The 19,897-nt window shown below is 36.4% G+C and overlaps 2 protein-coding genes across 4 annotated transcripts in view; one reads left to right on the forward strand and one right to left on the reverse strand.

Annotated features, from left to right (window-relative positions):
* The window catches only part of LOC118277825 (rho guanine nucleotide exchange factor 17), a 124,374-nt gene extending 108,865 nt beyond the window's left edge, over positions 1-15,509 (forward strand). For 2 of the 3 annotated variants that reach the window (XM_035596768.2, XM_035596767.2), the window contains exons 6-21: positions 1,711-1,939; positions 2,628-2,940; positions 3,467-3,558; positions 4,975-5,197; positions 5,443-5,534; positions 5,894-6,024; positions 6,511-6,671; positions 7,197-7,289; positions 9,769-10,031; positions 10,417-10,437; positions 10,799-10,979; positions 11,586-11,653; positions 12,238-12,374; positions 12,994-13,171; positions 13,650-13,820; positions 14,104-15,509. In XM_035596768.2, the coding sequence (XP_035452661.1) occupies positions 1,711-1,939; positions 2,628-2,940; positions 3,467-3,558; positions 4,975-5,197; positions 5,443-5,534; positions 5,894-6,024; positions 6,511-6,671; positions 7,197-7,289; positions 9,769-10,031; positions 10,417-10,437; positions 10,799-10,979; positions 11,586-11,653; positions 12,238-12,374; positions 12,994-13,171; positions 13,650-13,820; positions 14,104-14,393 (2,643 nt within the window). In that variant the 3' untranslated portion in view covers positions 14,394-15,509. The remainder of the gene's footprint in view (positions 1-1,710; positions 1,940-2,627; positions 2,941-3,466; positions 3,559-4,974; positions 5,198-5,442; positions 5,535-5,893; positions 6,025-6,510; positions 6,672-7,196; positions 7,290-9,768; positions 10,032-10,416; positions 10,438-10,798; positions 10,980-11,585; positions 11,654-12,237; positions 12,375-12,993; positions 13,172-13,649; positions 13,821-14,103) is intronic. The other variant, XM_050700315.1, reaches the window with a different exon arrangement.
* Positions 15,510-16,044: 535 nt separating this feature from the next.
* LOC118278273 (uncharacterized) lies at positions 16,045-18,439 on the reverse strand. The gene is made up of 2 exons (XM_035597490.2): positions 18,342-18,439; positions 16,045-17,849 (listed from the first exon to the last, which is right to left on the reverse strand). The coding sequence occupies exon 2, from the start codon at positions 17,836-17,838 to the stop codon at positions 16,210-16,212; it is 1,629 nt and encodes a 542-aa protein (XP_035453383.2). The 5' UTR covers positions 17,839-17,849; positions 18,342-18,439; the 3' UTR covers positions 16,045-16,209.
* Between the last annotated feature and the right edge of the window lie 1,458 nt (positions 18,440-19,897).

Genomic DNA, 19,897 nt, shown 5'->3' on the forward strand with positions numbered 1-19,897 from the left:
AGTCTAATGGATACTTCAATTTTAATAAAACATGCATATATTTATCCTATAGGTACATATATTTAACCCTCAAGATATTTCCAGAGATTTGTTGCTAGAACAACTTTCTTAATTATAATTGGATAATTCTATTAGTCGTGAAATATACATACACGAATCAGAGTTTTAATACAAATACCCTAAACCCTGTTAGAGGTACATACATACATACACTAAAATATACTTCATGCATCACAAAATAACATCAAAATATGAACATCATATTTTCCACCAATGATTTTCCAATTTATTACGATGAAATTCCCCCAATATTTTCCATAACAACCATACGTTTCCCTGCCTCCATATGAAGAATTACTTTATATGCAGCGTCAGAATCACGCTGGCGTTCAATAGTGATTGATGGAGATGGAGCGGAGGCATTCAGCTGATTGTATTTACTTAAGGGAATTGAGAAATTACATTAGGCACCTCAGGTAATATTAGCACGTCGTATGAGTAAAAGGTGTCTAAAAGGTTGTTTGTAAATCATATATTTGCAAACAGCCTTGTAGACTGACAGTATGATAGTCAATAGGTTGGTAAAATGAGTGATGATATTGAAGTTCGGTTTCTAGTTTATAAAAGGCATATTTAACCTTTTATTTCTCTTTGTACCTCTTGTATTAATAGCCATTTTAAAATAGCAACCTAGAATTTTTCCTAAGGGGAGAAAATCATCCAATGATTTCCCCCGTCTAGAGTGAGGCAAGAGGGAGTATCAGACTCTTTCTGACTAAAAACCACCCCGTTCCTACTCCTGCTCTTCAAGCCGGAGCCTCGGTAACCCGCTAGGTAGTCCGCAGGTCCAGAATCAGTTTAAAGACTAGAGATAAAATATACAATACAGACCATTTCTGGAAATCAGCTAAAGGTGGAGTTGAACTAATTACTCGATAGTCGCACTTATGACCAGTTGACTAACCTGACTTCAAGTAAATGAAGGAGATAGAATTACTGAACGGATGTGAGAATATTATGTATCATGGCTATGTAACTAGTGCTCTGCTGTTACAGAGAAAGTAATGATTGCATAGGTATTAGGTATTTGTATATACTATTAGAAACTTAGACTGCCTTGTTGGTGTACCGGACACAAGCATGATAATTGAATATGAGGTTTTAAGCCTAACTAGGTCCAGATCGGGTCTAGAAGTTAATACAAATTTTAAGAAATAAAGGAGTGAAATATGGTTTGAAAGTGACTGAGTATACCCCAACAATATTAACAACTAGACAATAAACAAAAATGTTGGCTTAACATATGGTTGTGTGTGTGAGTGTTATTAATAAACTTTAGGGTGTTTTCCACAGAGGTAATAGCTAACCTGTGAAACTATGTGACCATATCCACTGATACTAAACTATGTAGCTGTACGACGAAGATGTGCGACTTGCGTATACGATGTATCAATGGTAGGGAAGCCATTCATAGCACGCATCTTTCCATATAAAAATGTACCTTAGTTGCGTCCGTTGCTACCAGTACTAAGCTATGTGTACCAATGAACATGATAGGTGGAAGTCAAACGCATCCACAGCAACGTAGTATAGCACATCTCTGGTGGAAAGTACACTTTAGTAGTCCTATCTCTAGAACTACCAACAGGATAAAATCCCTTAACATAAAAACCCTTGATACAGTACCCTCACCAAAATAATTTGTTGCAGTTCACAAAACCCACGGTAATGGACACCTACATGACCTTCATCAACAACTTGAAGAAGGCCAAGGAAACCATCAAAACAGCAGCAGCATCACGACCAGCCTTCGCCAAGTTTCTGGATGCTATGGCCAGGGACCATAAGGGGAAACTGTCGTTGGACAATTTGCTCATTAAACCTGTGCAAAAGTTCCCAAGCTATAAGCTGTTGATACAGAGGCTGATTAAGCATACAGGTTTGTTGATGAACGTACTTTATATTAGTATGGTCTAGAGGAATGTTCACTAATTAAAGGGGATATTAAATAATTATAAGTCCATGCTATATTTTTGAAGCTAAACAAATATAAAAAATTGATACCAGATCTTTTATTAATATGAGTGACATCACACATCATCAGTATATTACAATACGCGCTTAATAAAAATCACAGTTAACGTATCTTTAATTTTTTTTATGTATAGCATAAATAAACCATAACCACTGTTACAAATAAAATCTAAATTACCGATATCAATATCAAAATTTCTTCAATATTTGTCAAGGGAAGGCTTTTTCCGTAAGCTTTTTCCTTAAATAACAAAAGCCTCGACAGTGTCAAGTAATTTGTTTCTCGTTATTGATGGCACTCTCCCCTAAAGACGCTTTGAAACAATGTTTTATACAAAAGGCAGGTGCAAAATTAATTTTCTCTAAGTACACGACTTAGTTGTATTTATGAAACTTGCTATAAATTCATTTTCATCTTTGTCACAAAGTCCCTTTAAATATTCTATTTACTCAATCTCTTCAAAAACTTCGTTTGTAGCATCTTCTACTTCATTTCAGATATCAGAAGCTCCATTATCTTTCTTTGGAACTAATTTAAATCCTACTATAATGTATCTTCATCACACTTTACTCACACACCAATCTTCTTCCAGACCAGTCACATCCAGACCACAAACTTCTGCTAGAAGCTCAAAAAGAAATCCATGATCTGCTAGAACTGATAAATTGTACCGAGAGGGAGAGCTTAGAGTTGGAGCAGCAACAGCAAACGCTACGGGAACTAGAGCAGATGATAGAAGGACTATCCAACTTAGTATCGTTGGATCGAATGTTCCTAAGACATGAGATGGTGACCATGCCATCAGCTCAGGGCACGATAAAGGATAGAGCGCTGTTCCTCTTCAATGATACTCTGCTGATAACCAGTGTTAAGAGGAGGACGGGAACTATTAAGAAGCCTACACCGTAAGTTGCAAATTGCTATGAAATGTTTATCAAAAATTTTGTCTTAAGGTAAGCGTCCACAGGCCAGCTTCGTACGCATTACGTGTGACGTCTTCAGTACGCATCACATGTAGGCATTGCTGATTATGCAGTCCGTACAATGGGGAGCAGTGGACGCAGTTGTATGAGTTTCTATACAAGACAAACTAAAATCAGTTGCGTGCGATGCATGCGATGCGTACGGTGCGGGCCTGTAGACGTGTAAATTTATTGTAGATACTACCAAATTTAGGGACAAATGACAAATGGTCGAATATCAGAGTAGAGAGCTGATATGAATAAATGTAGCTTTGAATTAAGGAATACGGAAATCAACATCATATGTGTTTGTATTTAAAGTAGAAATTAGGTATTTATCGACATACATTAAATTGTCGCTAATAAATAGGGATTATATATGTTCAAACCTCTAATAAATTAGTCTTAGTGAGTATGATGTAAATTGTATTGTGAAACAAAGCGATTGAGTTATTTGTTTGTGTTACAGAACATACCAAAGTAATATAGCGAGTCAGATGGAGGGCAACAAGTACAAACTGCTCATGAGGATATCGCTGGCCGATCTCGAGATTGTTAAAGGTAATCTTTATTTTAAATTTCATTTAAATAATTAAAATATATTAGAAGTAGGGTCACTTGAGTAACTTTCGCCTTATGTGCCACTATTCATTTGTATTGTTTACATAAAAGATTGAATAAATAAATAACTTTCGAAAAGGTTTCATAAAATTTGAGTTGCTAATGTTGTATAACGTTAACAATCTTGCTCCAAAATTCCTGTGATAAATAAGTTGTTGAATAAGTTATCTCGTATTAAGATTTGAGACGATCAATCGCCTCACCCTCTTATTAATAAATCATTAGCTATCGAACACATATACGGGAAGAAAATATGCCCAAAAACAATAAAAAAGCCATAAAACAAACGACCAAACAAGAACAAAAAACCAAATAAAAAAAAAATACATTTCAAAAACAAAAGCAAACAGAAATCAAACCACAAAGGCATTACAAAGAGACTATCGACGAATAAAACATGAAAGCAACATTTACAAAGGTTGTTGACAAAAATATTTTATAGAAAATTATCGAAGCAACCATTGAAAGGTCAGTTTCCATCCTGGGAATAAATAAACGGGAAGCGAAGGAAATTGTTGCTATTGCTTTGTAAGTGCGGGAACTGGGTCAGGTTTGTAAGTGGTGAAATATTGATTCGATATCAATAATAAAGTTTCAAAGGCACTGGACGAGGCAAAGTATTGTGGATAAAGGTTTGAGTTGTATAGGTAAGTTTGGAAGTTGTGTAGTGCAAGCAAGAGTGAAGAGGAGGTTACATCGTTCAAGTTATCTCGTTCCTTTTTGTGAAACTTAGCGCCTGTTTCACCACCTTCATATTAATGTCCGATAAACGTAAGTACCGTTTAATAAAAAATACGTTCTTAATTCAAATTATCTGATAGGTATATTATAGCGGCTATCCAGATATTGTGAAACAAGACCTTAAACTTAACTTTGTTACCGCATGTCTTTTTATTTTTAAGTTCCACCACATTGCTTGTTGTGGATTTTGAAAAATACGTTCTTTTTACGTAAAAAGTTATGTATGTAGCAATTGGTGGTCCAATGTCTCTACCTACCCCATGGGAGACAGAGACGGAACAGGCTGTGCATATACGTACTTTTATATACACTAAAATAAGTAGTAAAACAGAGAAATAGTAAAGTTTTTACTGTACAGTCATACATTAATGCTATAAACTCCTAGACATATTACTGTCGAATATCCTGTTTTACTTTGATTGTCGGTCACTGTATGAATTCTTCTGAAAATAGTTAAAGCAGGAACTGTTCAGTAATCAATTAAAACTTCTATAAAAAAAATTACAACTGTTACGCTAGACGAATAGACCGAAAAGAATTGCTACCCTATCAATCTTATACTAGCCAAAACAAAAACAACTACAGCTAATCAATCAATCAATTTCTAACCAACAGCCAAGGACGAAAATCTAAGGCGGATTATGCATGAGGTGGAAACGCTGACTGAAGACGTGAACACACTGACTCAGATATCGGAGAGTGTGGCAGCGTTGCACACACAGCATTTGCAACTGGAAGAGATAGTCAGAGAGATGCTGCACTCGCTAAACAGGCAGTTGTCTGAACGGCAGAACAGTGATACACAGCTGTGTTACATGGAGATCAGTTTGCATACATCGTAAGTATAAAATATCATGTACATGTATATTGATAATGCAGTTTTGAGGGTTTCGTCTTTTTGTGTTTAATGAAGAAAAATAAATAAGGGAGTGTGTGTAAAGGCAATGAAGAGAATAACGATCTTTTCTTGGATTTCTAATTAAAGTGTTATGAAAGATTTCTTTAATGTTGTATAATGTATACATATATAAGATTATTATTATACTGTTTATTTGAAATCCCATTTATTTTGGTAATTTCCAGAAACGGTCCGGAGAACATCACAATAATTTATCCCAAAGCAGAGAAGAGGAGCAGCTGGGAGGAATTGATAAATGAGACTAAACAGAAATTATGTAAGTTTGTCCAGTTGTTTGACCAGATTCAAACAGTAATTGTTGTATTACTTCTTGAAACATCCTTCAACTTGAAAATCTACCAAATAGAAGCCATACTGCACCTAAGCGCTAGTTAGTCACTGCACTGAGATAAGAGAAAAATCAGTGCATGGAATTTTTTTTTGTTCATTTAGGAAGGCTTACAGACTAATTCCAAAAGTAAATGAAAATTGGGAATGGGAATTGACATGAAACTCCTCAGTATATGCAAAAGACATTTTTTTAATCACTTGTTCGACTGGTGTTAAAATGCCTTAGAACAGACTTTGACTTTTATAATATTCTCACTTTAGACATTAAAATACTCATGTTTCCAGGCGTGTACGGTCAAGAGCGTCCAGCCCCAGAGTTTCTGTCACCGGTTCCTATCCGTAAGACTCGTGCTGGGCTGCAGTTCACTTGCGCCGCTCCCACTCTGCCTCCCAAGGGACAGTCACCTGATGTCTGGGTAAGAATCATCATCATCATCATCCATTATCTTTCGTTTTCAAATGATAAATGATATTTTTGCTAATAGGTTACAATGTAACTCTTTTACGTCAATCTCTTAAATAACTAGATGAGGCCGGCATTTCCTATCGGACTACTCTGAGCAGAAATGCCGAAACAAACTCAGAGGTTATGACCTTCCGTCTCTTTTAAAGTCCAGACAGAATCAATTAAAGATGTCGGAGAACCATGCAAGTTGATTCTATAGAGGTCTTCTGAGGAAAGAACCACAAAATCTCTCTATCCTTTTCAAATCAGTTCATAGTTATTGGTTTTAGTATGGGAGACCAAGAAGTTAATAAAAAAGAAAAAATGCATTCATAACACCTTCCATCAGTAGACTTAAGGGGTGTTGAACGGTCTTCAATACTTTTTCGTGCTAATTCACCCTTAAGTAACTACTATGATCCATCAATAATGACAATATTATTCCATAATTTTCCAGGTGTGCAACAGTGATGGCTACGTAGGTCAGGTGTGCGTGCTGACTCTATCGCCCAAGCCTCAGGTGACGTCATGCAATGGCGTCTGCAACGCACGCATCCTGTGCGTCGCGTGCGTTCCTCCCGCGCCTGCGCTTACTCGTCAACAGACCGTTGATATACCGTGAGTTTGCAATTTTAAATGTTTAACGCCCGAATACTGGAATGCTACTCAATTTTAAGTTGTAGTTAAATATCGTGCTATCTGTGTCATTTTATAAAGAATTGATAGGGACAGAACTAGTTTCGAGAGCATCTTAAAATTGAGTAGCGTTTGAGTATTTGGATTTAAATCTTTGTTGATTTCTATACTAGAATCCTCCATTAAATGAGTACCTCCTCCTTTTTTGACGTCGGTAGAAGGCTCTAAGTATATTCGTATTTTTACCCGACTGCGCCAGAAGGAGGTTTATGTTTTTGGAGAGTATGTATGTATGTATGACTGCTTCAATTTTACGACGACTTTCTTGTTTTAGGGTTTTTTTATTTTCATATTATTACAAAGAAACGCAGTCGGGTGTTTTAGTTTTTTTTTGTAGATTTATTTAGATGATATAAGATTTATGTGGATGATCAGTAGGATCACGCAGCAACTATGAAACAATATTTTATTGACAAAAACCTGATTGTGTATTCTCCTATATTTCAGAAGCACGAGCTCACTGAACAGCTCCAGCTCAGTCAAGCCTGGTATCAGCATATCTGATCCTGATGACAGCTGCAAGAATATTCGACTGGATAGGTAAGCCATAGTTACAAGACAGTAACGTCTAAAAGTTTGACGTGTAAAAGAGTTACATTGTAACGTATTTGCGAAAATAATTATCCCATCAAAAACATCCTGTAAAAAACCCAAGTCTCGCAGCTCAGTCTTTCTACCGTCAAAAGTTGTGAGATCCATGTAATACCAAGTCGGTTAATCTATTTAGTGTCTACTTGAAGGACCTTCTGTCTTAAGTTATTACATAAGTTATTATCATGCCAATATTAAAAATATTTAACGTTTTAAACAAATAGATCGACTTGGACATCGCTTGATTTGATTATTAGTATGTATCACACTACACAGCACGACGGGCCAGCGACCAACAGGAACGAGAGTTTCAATCGCGTGAGGCGCGAGAGACTAAAGAATCTAATATAATATTGTATCGTGCTGTGTAGTGTGATACATACTAATAATCAAATCAAGCGATGTCCAAGTCGATCTATTTGTTTAAAACGTTAAATATTTTTAATATTGGCATGATAATAACTTATGTAATAACTTAAGACAGAAGGTCCTTCAAGTAGACACTAAATAGATTAACCGACTTGGTATTACATGGATCTCACAACTTTTGACGGTAGAAAGACTGAGCTGCGAGACTTGGGTTTTTTACAGGATGTTTTTGATGGGATCTCACTTCTTTTTGTAGAGCCTTTCTTATATATAACAGATTTAAATTATAATATATTGTTTTATTAGATTTTCGTACTTCAAGACATGTCAATAATGTTGTTCAGTTTCATGGGCTAAACACACCCTTACCCACCCTATACCCTCTCCCTTGCCTTATATGGTAGGTACCTATCTACACCTATTAAATTTATAACCACCACCAACCACCAACTGCATAAATAACTTTGTAATCCCATATATTTATATGGGATTACAAAGTTATTTATTTGGAAAACTGGACCGAAATTACAAAATATTTAAGTTTTCCCATGATTAAGACACTAAACTCTATATGTATTCCAAATATGAAGCTTCTAAGTCTGCTAGAAGTGCCTTGGACTTTTGATGATCGGTGAGTCAGTGAGTGACAAAATTTAGAAACTTTAACAAGTTGTCATTCTTAAACTACTGGTTCAAATTGACTGAAATTTTAAATATTCCGTGTTTATACAATGCCGGATTAGTTACTGAAGATTCAGGTTTCTTGCTTTATCCACAACCGAATTATAGGGGGTCGAAAAAGGCCCGAATTGCTTCGAGAAAAGGATGGTACGGCCGTGCCGCTTTTTTTGCTCGACTTGGCGGGGGCACTACCGTGCCCCCAGATCATTTATCATTTAGCCTAGCCTAGCCTAGACTACTATAAAATTTAGAAATAGTGTTCCTGAAATAAAATTCACATCTTGTCTTACTAAGCCTATAAATCGATAAAGGATAAAAAGTTGCAATCCATACAATTACCTCTTTCTCCTACGCATTATCTTAATTACTTTACAATCGGTTTTTTTTATTGTATAATTGTTTGCTCTCCACGGACTCGAGTCTGTGCCCTTGTCATACAATTATAGATTTACAGTCAATTATTCTTATTACAAAGATATTTTATACGAACTTGTGCGAACTGCTAGGGAGTGGAACTCCTTGCCGGAGTCTGTGTTTCCTGATGGGTATAACTTGGGTGTCTTCAAGAGTTAGATTGCTTATGGGCAGACGTGCTCCACCGTAGGCCGCATCATCACTTACCATCAGGTGAGATAGCGGCCAAACGTCGACCCATTAAATGTAAAAAAAAAAAAAAAAAAAAACTACACTGACCATTAATATTTCTACATAAAGTACTTAATTACAATGTATTATAAACCACCTTCTCAAAACCACAAAAGCCAAATTCACCTTTGTCTCTAATGCTTCTTCACACAATAATCCCTTAACAACAAATGGCCTCACGACACGGTAGGAAATCGTCAGCTTAATGGCGTGTCAGTGGCAGAACAAATATTAGTGTGCCCTACAAATATTTGTTGCAAGTCTGTATGTTTGTCCACCATCACGATTTGTTTGCACAACGGCATCCATGTCGCGATATTTGGAACTATTCGGTCATAAAAGCGTTTGTTTGTCCTTGATACGATATAGATTAGATTGTTTACTTTGTAGGTTATTGCCTTTGTAGATATGATAGTCTGCTTGCAGTGGTCAAACATGCTGGGGATTTTGATGCGTAAATAAAATGTTCCCGAGTCGTTAGTTGTTATTGGCTTTTAAACGTTTCATTAGAGAGAGTAATAGATACTTTAAATTTCAGTCGTTAAACTGTATCTTCAATTTTTATTTGGAACTAACGGCCGTACTCAGAGTCGTGGTTAACACAAACCCAGTCCTTAGCAATAGTTTTCGATACAAAATCGTTAAGTTTAAGTAATCATTAAAAGTCTCTGAGTGCGGTTGTAAAACCAATAAATGATAATCAGTTAATTGACTCTTCTATCACTATCCACAGCTCATCCTCCAGCGATGAAGAAGACGACGGCTCTTCAACGAGCGAGAACCAGGACGCTCAATCAGAACGGAGCCAGGAGTCCGCCACCATCCGCCTGCACAGCAGTCTCACAGCCAGCTTGGGCAACCATCGCACCACGCTGACTCCAAACCATAGCAAGAGTCTCAGCACTCCTCATACTGGACAGAGCATCCAAGTCCATCCCGTCATGAAGTCCAGCTCCAATCCAGCTGTGGACAAGCAAGCTATGGGGATTAATTCTGGTGAGCAATTTTGGACTTTATTGTCTATCTGTTTAGAATCTAAATCTCTTTCCTTGATTACCAGTTTGTGATTTGGTGTCATTGTAGTCTATCTTTTCGTTGAGTACACTAATGATCTTTTACAGTTGTATTATTCTGTATCTTGATCACCATTCTAATTGTTCTAGAGTTCACAGTAAATCTGATTATTGTAGATTTGAGGATTTTTCTTCAGTGTCATTTCTTTCTCTATCGATATAATTGTGTTTACACCTTTTCCTTGATCTCTAATCTCTTCATTATCACAATTATTAACTGTTGTTAGTTTTCTATGTACACATTCTATGTATCAATGTTTTACTTTAATATATTTACATTAAATGTTTCCTATTCCAATGCTACTTAGTAACTGGACGTGCAATGTTGGGTAATACTGAAAAATCGTTGTATTTATTTCTGCATGGTGTGAAGTGCTTACTTACGCTTTTAATGTCGCTTACTAAAACACTCATATTAAGACAATAAGCTTACAATATTCTAATGAAATTGCTTTCTTAAATAAAAAAGGACAAATATAGATTAAAAGACCAGGTAAGTGATTAAGACATACTGAACTTTGAAACACTACTCACAAAACAAACTCACTTCTACCAATACCGCTTGCTTTACCAACAAAATGGCTTACCAAAACTGTTATTATAAAAACAACCACACAGAAAGCACGCTCAACACAAACACCAAAGTCATAGATGATGCCAATTTCCTAATGGACGATATAAAAATTCCAGGTACTCTCTCGTCTCCAGCCAGTCGTCAGTCTTCAGAGGATAGTGGTACTACTGCTAACCAGCCTACGATGTGGCTGGGCACTGAGGACGGTTGTATACACGTCTACAATTGTCTGGACAACATTAGGATAAAGAAGAATAAAGTGAAGCTGCAGCACAATTCGGGGGTGCATTCCATTGTGTAAGTAGTTATTTTTTTTTATTTTTTTTTTTTTATTAAAAGGTACATATTATGAACTTATAAACTAGTATATAGTCCGACAAAATATATATATGTAGTTTGTCTGTCAGAGTAGTTGCGTTGTTAATCTTATTGAAAAAGAGTAGCATATGGAGTTTCTTGCTCGTTCTTCTCTATAGGAATCTACGCTTTGGAACGAGCAAATAGCTTCACTAGAGGACTGATCGACAGACATTTTAAATATTATTATATTTGCTTTGACGTTCAAAAGTGCTTTCCTGGTCTATTTGAAATAAATAATTTTGATTTTGACTTTGAAAATTATGGGAGTTTGGAAAATATAAACAGTCCTTTTCAATTAGAGAGATTTCAATATCGACCTACATCCAACGTCATTCTACTTCCGAACAGCTGATTTGGAAGTAATTGGAGTAAGCCCATATTTAACGGTAGATGTCTTGTGACTCATGGATGAAATGATGAATATGTTTCAATATCTCAAACAACTAAAAATCATTGGCTTCTTCTGTCCACTTCTGAGATAATATTGGTTCGAATAGTATCTTAAAGCCCCCAGTCTTCAATAATTTGTGTTTGTTGTTCCAGTTACGTGGAGGGAAAAGTATTTGTTGCACTTGGCAACGGCGATCTAGTCGTATACTGCCGGGATATTGGTGAGTACTCAAAAATATTCCAATATAATAAGAAAGGCTGCCAAAAATCACAAACTTTTACTATTAAACTTTTCCATTACTTTCGGCTTTCCTTTCTCATTAGCCACACAATAAAAAATGTCAGAGTGTCATATAAGTTGATTGGCAAGTCGTAGTAGTTTTTTGGGATAATCCTTTTTTTTTGTTTTTGTGGAAAAACTATTTAGTTAATGTAAGTGATAATGCAAAAGTTATTCGATTTCATCTCCTAAACTCTAGAATTCAAATTATAAATTGGGTGCCAATCTGCAAGTTCTCGTGTATATTTTACTAGCTACTTCCGCGCAGTTTCACCCGCTCTGCTCGGTTCCTATTAATCGTAGCGTGATGATTTATAGCCTATAACCTTCCTCGATAAATGCGCTATCCAACACAAAAATAATTATTCAAATCGGACCAGTAGTTCCTGAGATTAGCGCGTTCAAACAAACAAACAAACTCTTCAGCTTTATAATATTAGTATAGATTACTCTAGAAACATTTATCATACTTTCATGCCCATTTTATCTCTTGCTTGTTCATGATGATTCTGATCACTTCACCAGATGGTTCCTGGACGGAGCGGTCGACGATCCCGGTGGGCACGGGCAGCAGCCCCGTGAGCAGCATGCTGCTGTCCAGCGGCAAGTTGTGGTGCGCCACGCACGCCTCCATCAAGATCATCAACCCGCATACACTGCAGGTAACTGAACATTGCTTACCAGGCTTTGTGTTATGGGAAAATGGAATTAATCGGGTATTTGTCTTCTATTACCTGAGGGCCTACTCTAATTGCTTACAAAAAACGAAGTTTCGTCCGAAACTTCACAGATTATAGGTACTACAAAATTGCGAACCTGTGAACAAAAATGAACGAATGCAAATGAAGATAAATAAATAGGCTATGATTTGAAATTAAGATTAAACGTTATTTCAAGTAATTCTGTTAGTAAATCAATAAAACCTACGGCCGAAGATTAAATGGAACATTCGGATTCGAGAACCGGAGTAGGCCCTGTTCGTGGACTTTAATTGGTATAGGATTCTCCTCTTACCTTTATCCTTTATGCCCTTGACTGCCCTGTAAGAAAACTGTAGACGACCAAATCTCAGCTTATACATCAGCCACGTCACCAGTGACCTACGTGGCATTAACTGGTTGAATTTCAACTTTTGATTCGTTGCTTAACCTATTCTATTGTTGTCTCATATACCCACAGACGAAAGGTTAAGTCACCTAATTGAAATGTGCTTATGTGCGTTATTCTTTTAAAATTCATCTCTCTACATCTAGTCTTACTATAAATATCCTCGTATTCCAGGTGGACGAAACATTCCAAATAAGTTCAGAGACGAAGCCGATCAGCCACATGGCGGTGGCAGGTGGCACGATATGGCTGTCTCTGCACAATGCTGCCCAGCTCCGCTGCTACAACTCCAGCAGTCGCGAGCAGTTGGCTGAGATCAATATTACGCCGCAAGTTACTAAGATGTTGCATGGTAAGCAGTACGCAATATTCTTTACTTTTAATTTTTAAATAAATATTCGCCTTAAATCTCAAGTACCTCCCTGGGTATAAATTTCCAAAAAAACACATTATTAAAGCTTTTCACATCTATTTCACAAAATTATTTATTTTTTAAAGCAAGGAGTTTTTTTTTAATTAGAATCAGGGGCCTACTATAATTCAACGAAAAACGAAGTTTCGGACGAAACTTCGCAGATTGTATACTACAATTCTATTTATTGCGAACTTTCGTGAACAAAAATGAACGAATGAAATGAAGATAAATAAATAAATTTTGATATAAAATTAAAAATAAAACGTTATTTCAAGTAATTCTATTAGTAAATCAATAAAACCTACGGCCGAAAATTAAACGAAACTTCGGATTCGAGAACCGGAGGCCCCAGATCAATTTTTCGGTATCGCGCTTTAAAAAAAACTCTGTTCTTATTGTTCAATTTTATTCGCAGGTTGCGACGACATAATTCGTCAGCACAAAGCGGCGTGTCTCCGCGTGACAGCCCTACTGGCTCACCGTGATACTCTCTGGGTGGGGACCAGTGCCGGTGTGCTCCTCACGGCACCACTACACAACTCACCCAACCCTAGGACTGGAGCTTTCACTGTTCCTCATTTGACTGGTAAGGACAATGAAGAAAAACCAAATAGATAACTAAATTAGAAAGAAAGAAAGACAGATATAAAAAGCAATTATTCGACAAATAATATACTATGATGCTCTGAATAAAAAACTGAAATCTCGTATAACTGCTAGGGTGTTGTGGATTGTATAGGTATAGTGATGTGTATGCAACTTTAAATTGGATCTAGTTTAAAGCTATCTCTCAGCGGTTTGTGGACAAACAAGGAAATGTTTATTTATGTGATAAAGCAATTAGAATTTAATGACGAATACTGTTTCAGGTATTACCTACGGGCATACTGGCCACGTGAGGTTCCTAACGATCGTAGAGAACCCCGCCGCTCAAAAGCAGCCAGCGAAGCAGACACAGACGTCATTGAAGACAAAGGCACTAAGTCGCAGGTCGACGAACGCCGAGAAACTACAGAAACAAACTGAGCCAGCTCAGAATAACAAGGAAACCCTCATCATATCTGGTGGAGACGGCTACGAAGACTTCAGGAGTTCCACCATGACAGAAGACGCAGGCAGAGAAGATTCGACCAATCATCTCCTACTGTGGAGGGTCTGAACGAATTTTGCGGCCTACAGGGTTCTAGAACTTTCCGGCGCACGGCGCGCCACGGATTTTGAGAATTGACGTTTTGAATATTCTTTGTACATTTCACACGTCAGTGGAAGCCTAAAGGTTTTATTTTTAAAATGTTTTCGTCAATGAATGTTAGTGTTATTCCAGCTTTCATTTGGAAACGTTGATGTATGTTAAAAGTATAATAAATCTTTTTGTGTTTTGCGCTTGTGAGCGTGATATGAGATTATTAACGTTAGGACATGAAATGTCGAATTTTATCAATTTGCCCCAAATGTATCAAAATTAATTTAAACGTGCAGTATTATTAAATAAATTGGACCATCTGTATAATGGCCTGTTGCGTACCTTAAAGACGTTTCTATCAGTGTTTTAGAACTATTTACATGTATCCAACCCATATCAAGACATGGTATGTGTCTTTATAATATTATCGTTGTCTGAGTAGTAGTGAACAGTTACAACTGTTGTAGGCTATCGAAATAATGATAAATTTGTGTACCTAAGGGTTTTAGGTCTTCTAAATTGTTCATTACTTTCATCGTCATAGCTTTCAGATATTTCGTTACTCGTGCTTACTAGCTCAATTTGATTTTCACTAGACTATAATCTACTAGAGATCTTGGCTTAATATAATAATATACATACTCATGTGCAACAAGATTTTCGATGTTGATGTCTAAAATATTAAATAAAAATCTAGACTGATCTCTTCGTCTATTTAGGTGTAATCTTTAGATCTATCTTTTAGATTGAATCTTTCTATTTCTAATTCACGTTTCACAGATATCTTCTAGAAAGTTGAGAAAGTAATCAAGGGTAACATCAGGAATGTGTTTCGGAAACCAAAATCTGTCTGTAATTTATATTTTCTCGTTTAGCGTAGTAGTAGGTATACATGCAACTGTTATATTCCGAATGTACCTTGTAATGTCATCAATATCTGGTCAAAAACAATTATAATTTCATGATTGCTCAAAAACGTTTTGGAAATGTTACCTGATTTGACAAATGCGAGCAACATATTTTTAAAATAGGATGTTTGGATGATGTATCCTATATTTATAGTATTGCAGAATAATAAAAAAGTCGCACTAACATGACTGTGTTTTATTTTACAAAGATTTGTAACTACTGAGAATTTATTATCACCATTAAACATATCAAGGTTTCTCATTAAAAATGTTAATTATAGAAGTGTTAACAAAATATTATTTCGTACAGAAATATAAAAGGTAATTAGGTTATAATTTATAGCAGATCTTTTGAAGATTTTTATTTGCTTTATAGAAATATTTAGTGTGGTGGCTCGGAGGTTTAAGACGCATGTTTCTCATGCATGAGGTTGCGTGTTCAAAACCTACCAACGTTAAGTACCAATGTGACTTTTCCCTAGTTACAAGTACTTTCTAAGATTATTTAGACATCACTGACAAACGGTGAAGGTTAAAACATCGTGAGGAAATCTGAACTTATAGTTCCTAATTATAAGTTTCAAATTGCCAATCCGCATTGAGTAAGCGTGGCGGTCAATGCTCAAACCTTTTCCGTGTTAGAAGAAGCCTTTACTTAGCAGTGGCTACTTATAGGCTGTGGATGGGAAGGAAATGTTTGGAAGAAAAAGGCAAATGAATGAAGACGTGATAAACAATCTATATTTTATTTGATCAGGTCACAGACATTTTTTAATAATTGGACTACTAATAATAATAATTTATTAAGTACTTAATATTAAAGTTACACCAATTTTCATATATATACCTTTGACGACATGAAATGACAAATTATATTGCTAATTTTAGTTACATTTATCAGCTACATTACTAATGAAATCTTGAAGATTATCTTTGTCACCGGATAATTGATTTTTCTTGCCCCTACTCACGAAATATGGATCCATCTGTAATTGAGCTGCCAGTTTCTTCAATATAGTACGCCTGTCTCGATCATTATCGTCAATTTCCCTTTTAACTTTGCCTTTATCGTTTTTAATCATTATCAAGTCAATCGCTGCACAAATCAGTTCTTTAGCTTTGGTATATTCCTCCTTGTGGAGTGTAGTTCCATTTTTTGCGAGGTTAGTGTCTTTCTTGCCTCTAGCAATGTAATAGGGGTCGTTGCGCACAGATTTCACAATTTCTTCAATAGCACCGCGCCTGTCTCTTGCAGCTTGCTCCAAATTATAATTAAGGTAATATTTTTTACCTCTTGATATGTAGTACGGGTCATCAGCTTCGGCTGAAGAACGTCCAGTCCTTTCAACTAAAATATAATTTGGTTCTTCAACATACATTCGATTGTCCAACACTGTTCCTGGTTCCGTAGTTTGGCCGTGAAGTCTAGCAGCTTTAGGTAGATTAGCTCTGTTTCTGAAAGGTCCATTAAACATCGTTGAAAGCTTGTTTTCTCTTCCCCTACCAGTCCAAAATGAGTTCGGATCAGCATTACTCTTCTTGAGTCTTGAAAGGTTTTCAATATCCTCTTCGACGTCATTAATTGCATTCAAAATTGATTCCTTTAAATCTTGCTTGCGAACCCAGTTTGGTTCCGAAGTCTTCCGCCTTCCACGATTACCCCAAAATGGTTCCTCATCTCTTCTTCCTCGATTCCCCCAAAATGGATCGTCAGTTTCTCTCCTGCCTCTATTACCCCAAAATGGATCGTCTGTCTCTCTCCTTCCTCGATTTCCCCAAAATGGTTCATCAATCTCCCTCCTACCACGGTTTCCCCAGAATGGTTCAATTTCCTCACGTCTACCACGATTCCCCCAAAACGGTTCTTCTTCACGCCTTCCTCTATTTCCCCAGAATGGTTCATTCTCTGTCCTCCTACCTCTGTTACCCCAAAACGGCTCTTGGTCTTGCCGCCTGCCTCTGCTGCCCCAAAAGAGATCTTCCTCAGATCCTTCAGATTCTTGAGAGTTACGTCGACCACGACTTCCCCAGAATGGTGAAACGAAATCTTCTCTCCTGTCTTTTATGTTTCCGTAGTAATCGTTTGGCTTTTGAGCAAATTCTGTGCAGTGTTCGCAGTGTTTGACAAAGTAATCAGGAAAATCGACAGTATAGCCGTATAAATTCTCCATAGAGCTGTCTCGACGTCCTCTATTTCCCCAAAATGGTTGTTCCTTCATAACTTGGTCATTAGATTTAGCGAACTTTTGATTACCTCCAAAATCGTTATCGTATTTACTGTTATAGTTATCAGGATCATTACCTATTTGTTTCTTGCCCCTGTTAGGCCAGAATGGTCTGTCGTCATCATCATTTATAGATCTCTTAACACGTTCACTTTCTGACTTGTCTTTCAAAGAATTTTGTTTCTTATGATAGTTCTTATAAGTTTTAGTTTTGTTTGCTTTGCCAAGGACGACGTCGGTTGTTATTATCAGGATGAACAGGAGAAACGTTTGTACTTTTCTGCGCATTTTGTTAGATTCTGTGGACAAAGAATTAATTAATATCTTAGAAAATACCTTATTCTCTCTGTGGAAGCTGTTGCCTAAGGTAAAGTATCACTGTGAGTTGTACACATCGGTACAAAGTAGATTATATAAGTAGAAAACACAAGTTTTACCTAATTGATCTTAATATTTTTTAATGAGACCTATGTTTCTAAACTATAAAACATGACCAAACAAGAGGATACTAGGAAAAGAACAAATATACCTGAATTTTTAATGTTACAAAATCAAACTCTTCAAAGGGTCTTAATGCGTTATAAAATGAAACGGGGAAATTGAAAAATAGTCATAAATTCATAACCCCCATAAACCCAAAAGATATTTTTGGTTTCTAACCCGAAATATAGGAAAACTTCACAAATAAAATATATATTTGCTAAAAAATGTCCGAAAGGGCTAGTATATATAGCATAAGTCAACGACTTTCCAAAAACGGAGAATTTTAAACAAGAACACAAGATACTCACATGAATTTTCCGGTTAACTCTAAGACCATGTTTCCACAGCCGAACTATGAAGGATCGTAGTGACTTCAGGGTTGCTACCTCGTTTCTGAAGCTTCCAAGCTTTGGTCTGCTTTTATAAAGGAAAGGCGAGTAGGCGAGGTCTCCAGGGGTGTCACAAGTAATTTTTTCGTTTGTCCCGTTCAATTCTAGAGGGAGTGTGTGACGGTTATTAAATTAAAACAATGCTAGTTGCGTATTGCTTTGGACTTGTGTTAAGAGGTCAGATTTAAGGGGAGGTCTTGTGGTTAGTGTTTTTTTATTTATCTCTAGTATATGGTCTGGAGTGGTAGATGATCAGAAGCTTAGCGCTTACGTGCATAGATTTTGGTTTTTAGAAAACGGTAATTAAAATTGATGACGCTGTCTTAGATACAATGCGAATTACGCTTGATTTTATTTAAATTATTAGGCATAGTAGCGGTTGAGAGCTACCGTAGATGTGTTTTTTAATGGGACAAGCCACAGCCTTCCAAAAACCGCTGCAATTCATCTATGGCTGAAATGAATCATAAAAATATCGAAACAATGACGTGTCCCAGGGAGATGATCCCGCAATAAAATACATCCTAAGATATTTTTAGATAAGAAGAAAGAAAAAGATAGTTTCCACTTTGAGAAGTCTGTGTAAATTCGTTATTCTACAAGAAGTAGGTACGTACGCAGGAGTTTATCAATAACATACGTTAAATCGTTTCTAGAACTTGTTTTCCTAAGTTTCCTAGAACGTACTTGGCTAGTAAATATCACCAATGGACATGGTCAACCCTAAGCCATTTTCCAACATATTTTCAATAGCAAATCCTGTATAGAAAATATCCAATGAATAGATAATTCTGAAATTTTATACGGATATTCAGTATCTTTCAGTTTTTCATACATTCAGTGACCTTGACACTTTCAGGGTAAATAATATGCGATGACTTGTTATGCATTATATTTGGACCTTCGAATTCATGTACAAAGTCAAGTTCATGCATAATTTTCATGGTCAAAAGCGTTTCGGAAATCAAAGCGAAGTACTTTAAATAAACAAATTGGATGTGGTATTATTAGAAACTAGTCATGACCACCACAAGAAAGGTTTAGGGACGTCATCAGAGCTGCGGGGTGGTTTGTCATTTGGTGTGGAGAATAAGGATGGTGACGGGGTATGAAAATAAAAAATCGATTTATTCAGTCTAGTGTAATGAAAAATATTAGACACGCATTTTTTTAATTTTCAACAATACTTAGATAAAACGAATTAAAGTTTAGAAGTGGGAAAAAATACATCATTTCTATGTATAAAATTTATCTAAAAGACGGATATTAAAATTAAATTTGGTCATCTACCCAATCAAAGGTACAGTTTTCAGGCTCCGTAGTGGACGTCATCTAAGTGACGATGATGAACTACATTAAAACAAAACTCTATGCATCATACATGGAAGAAACTCGTCTTCTCGTTTTAACCCGTGTTAGGGGTCAACGAGCAGACGAGTCACCTGATTGTAAGCGATCAGCGCACCCCATGCACA

The sequence above is a fragment of the Spodoptera frugiperda genome, chromosome 18 (assembly GCF_023101765.2).
Source record: "Spodoptera frugiperda isolate SF20-4 chromosome 18, AGI-APGP_CSIRO_Sfru_2.0, whole genome shotgun sequence".
In the NCBI taxonomy this organism is placed as follows: Eukaryota; Metazoa; Arthropoda; class Insecta; order Lepidoptera; family Noctuidae; genus Spodoptera; species Spodoptera frugiperda.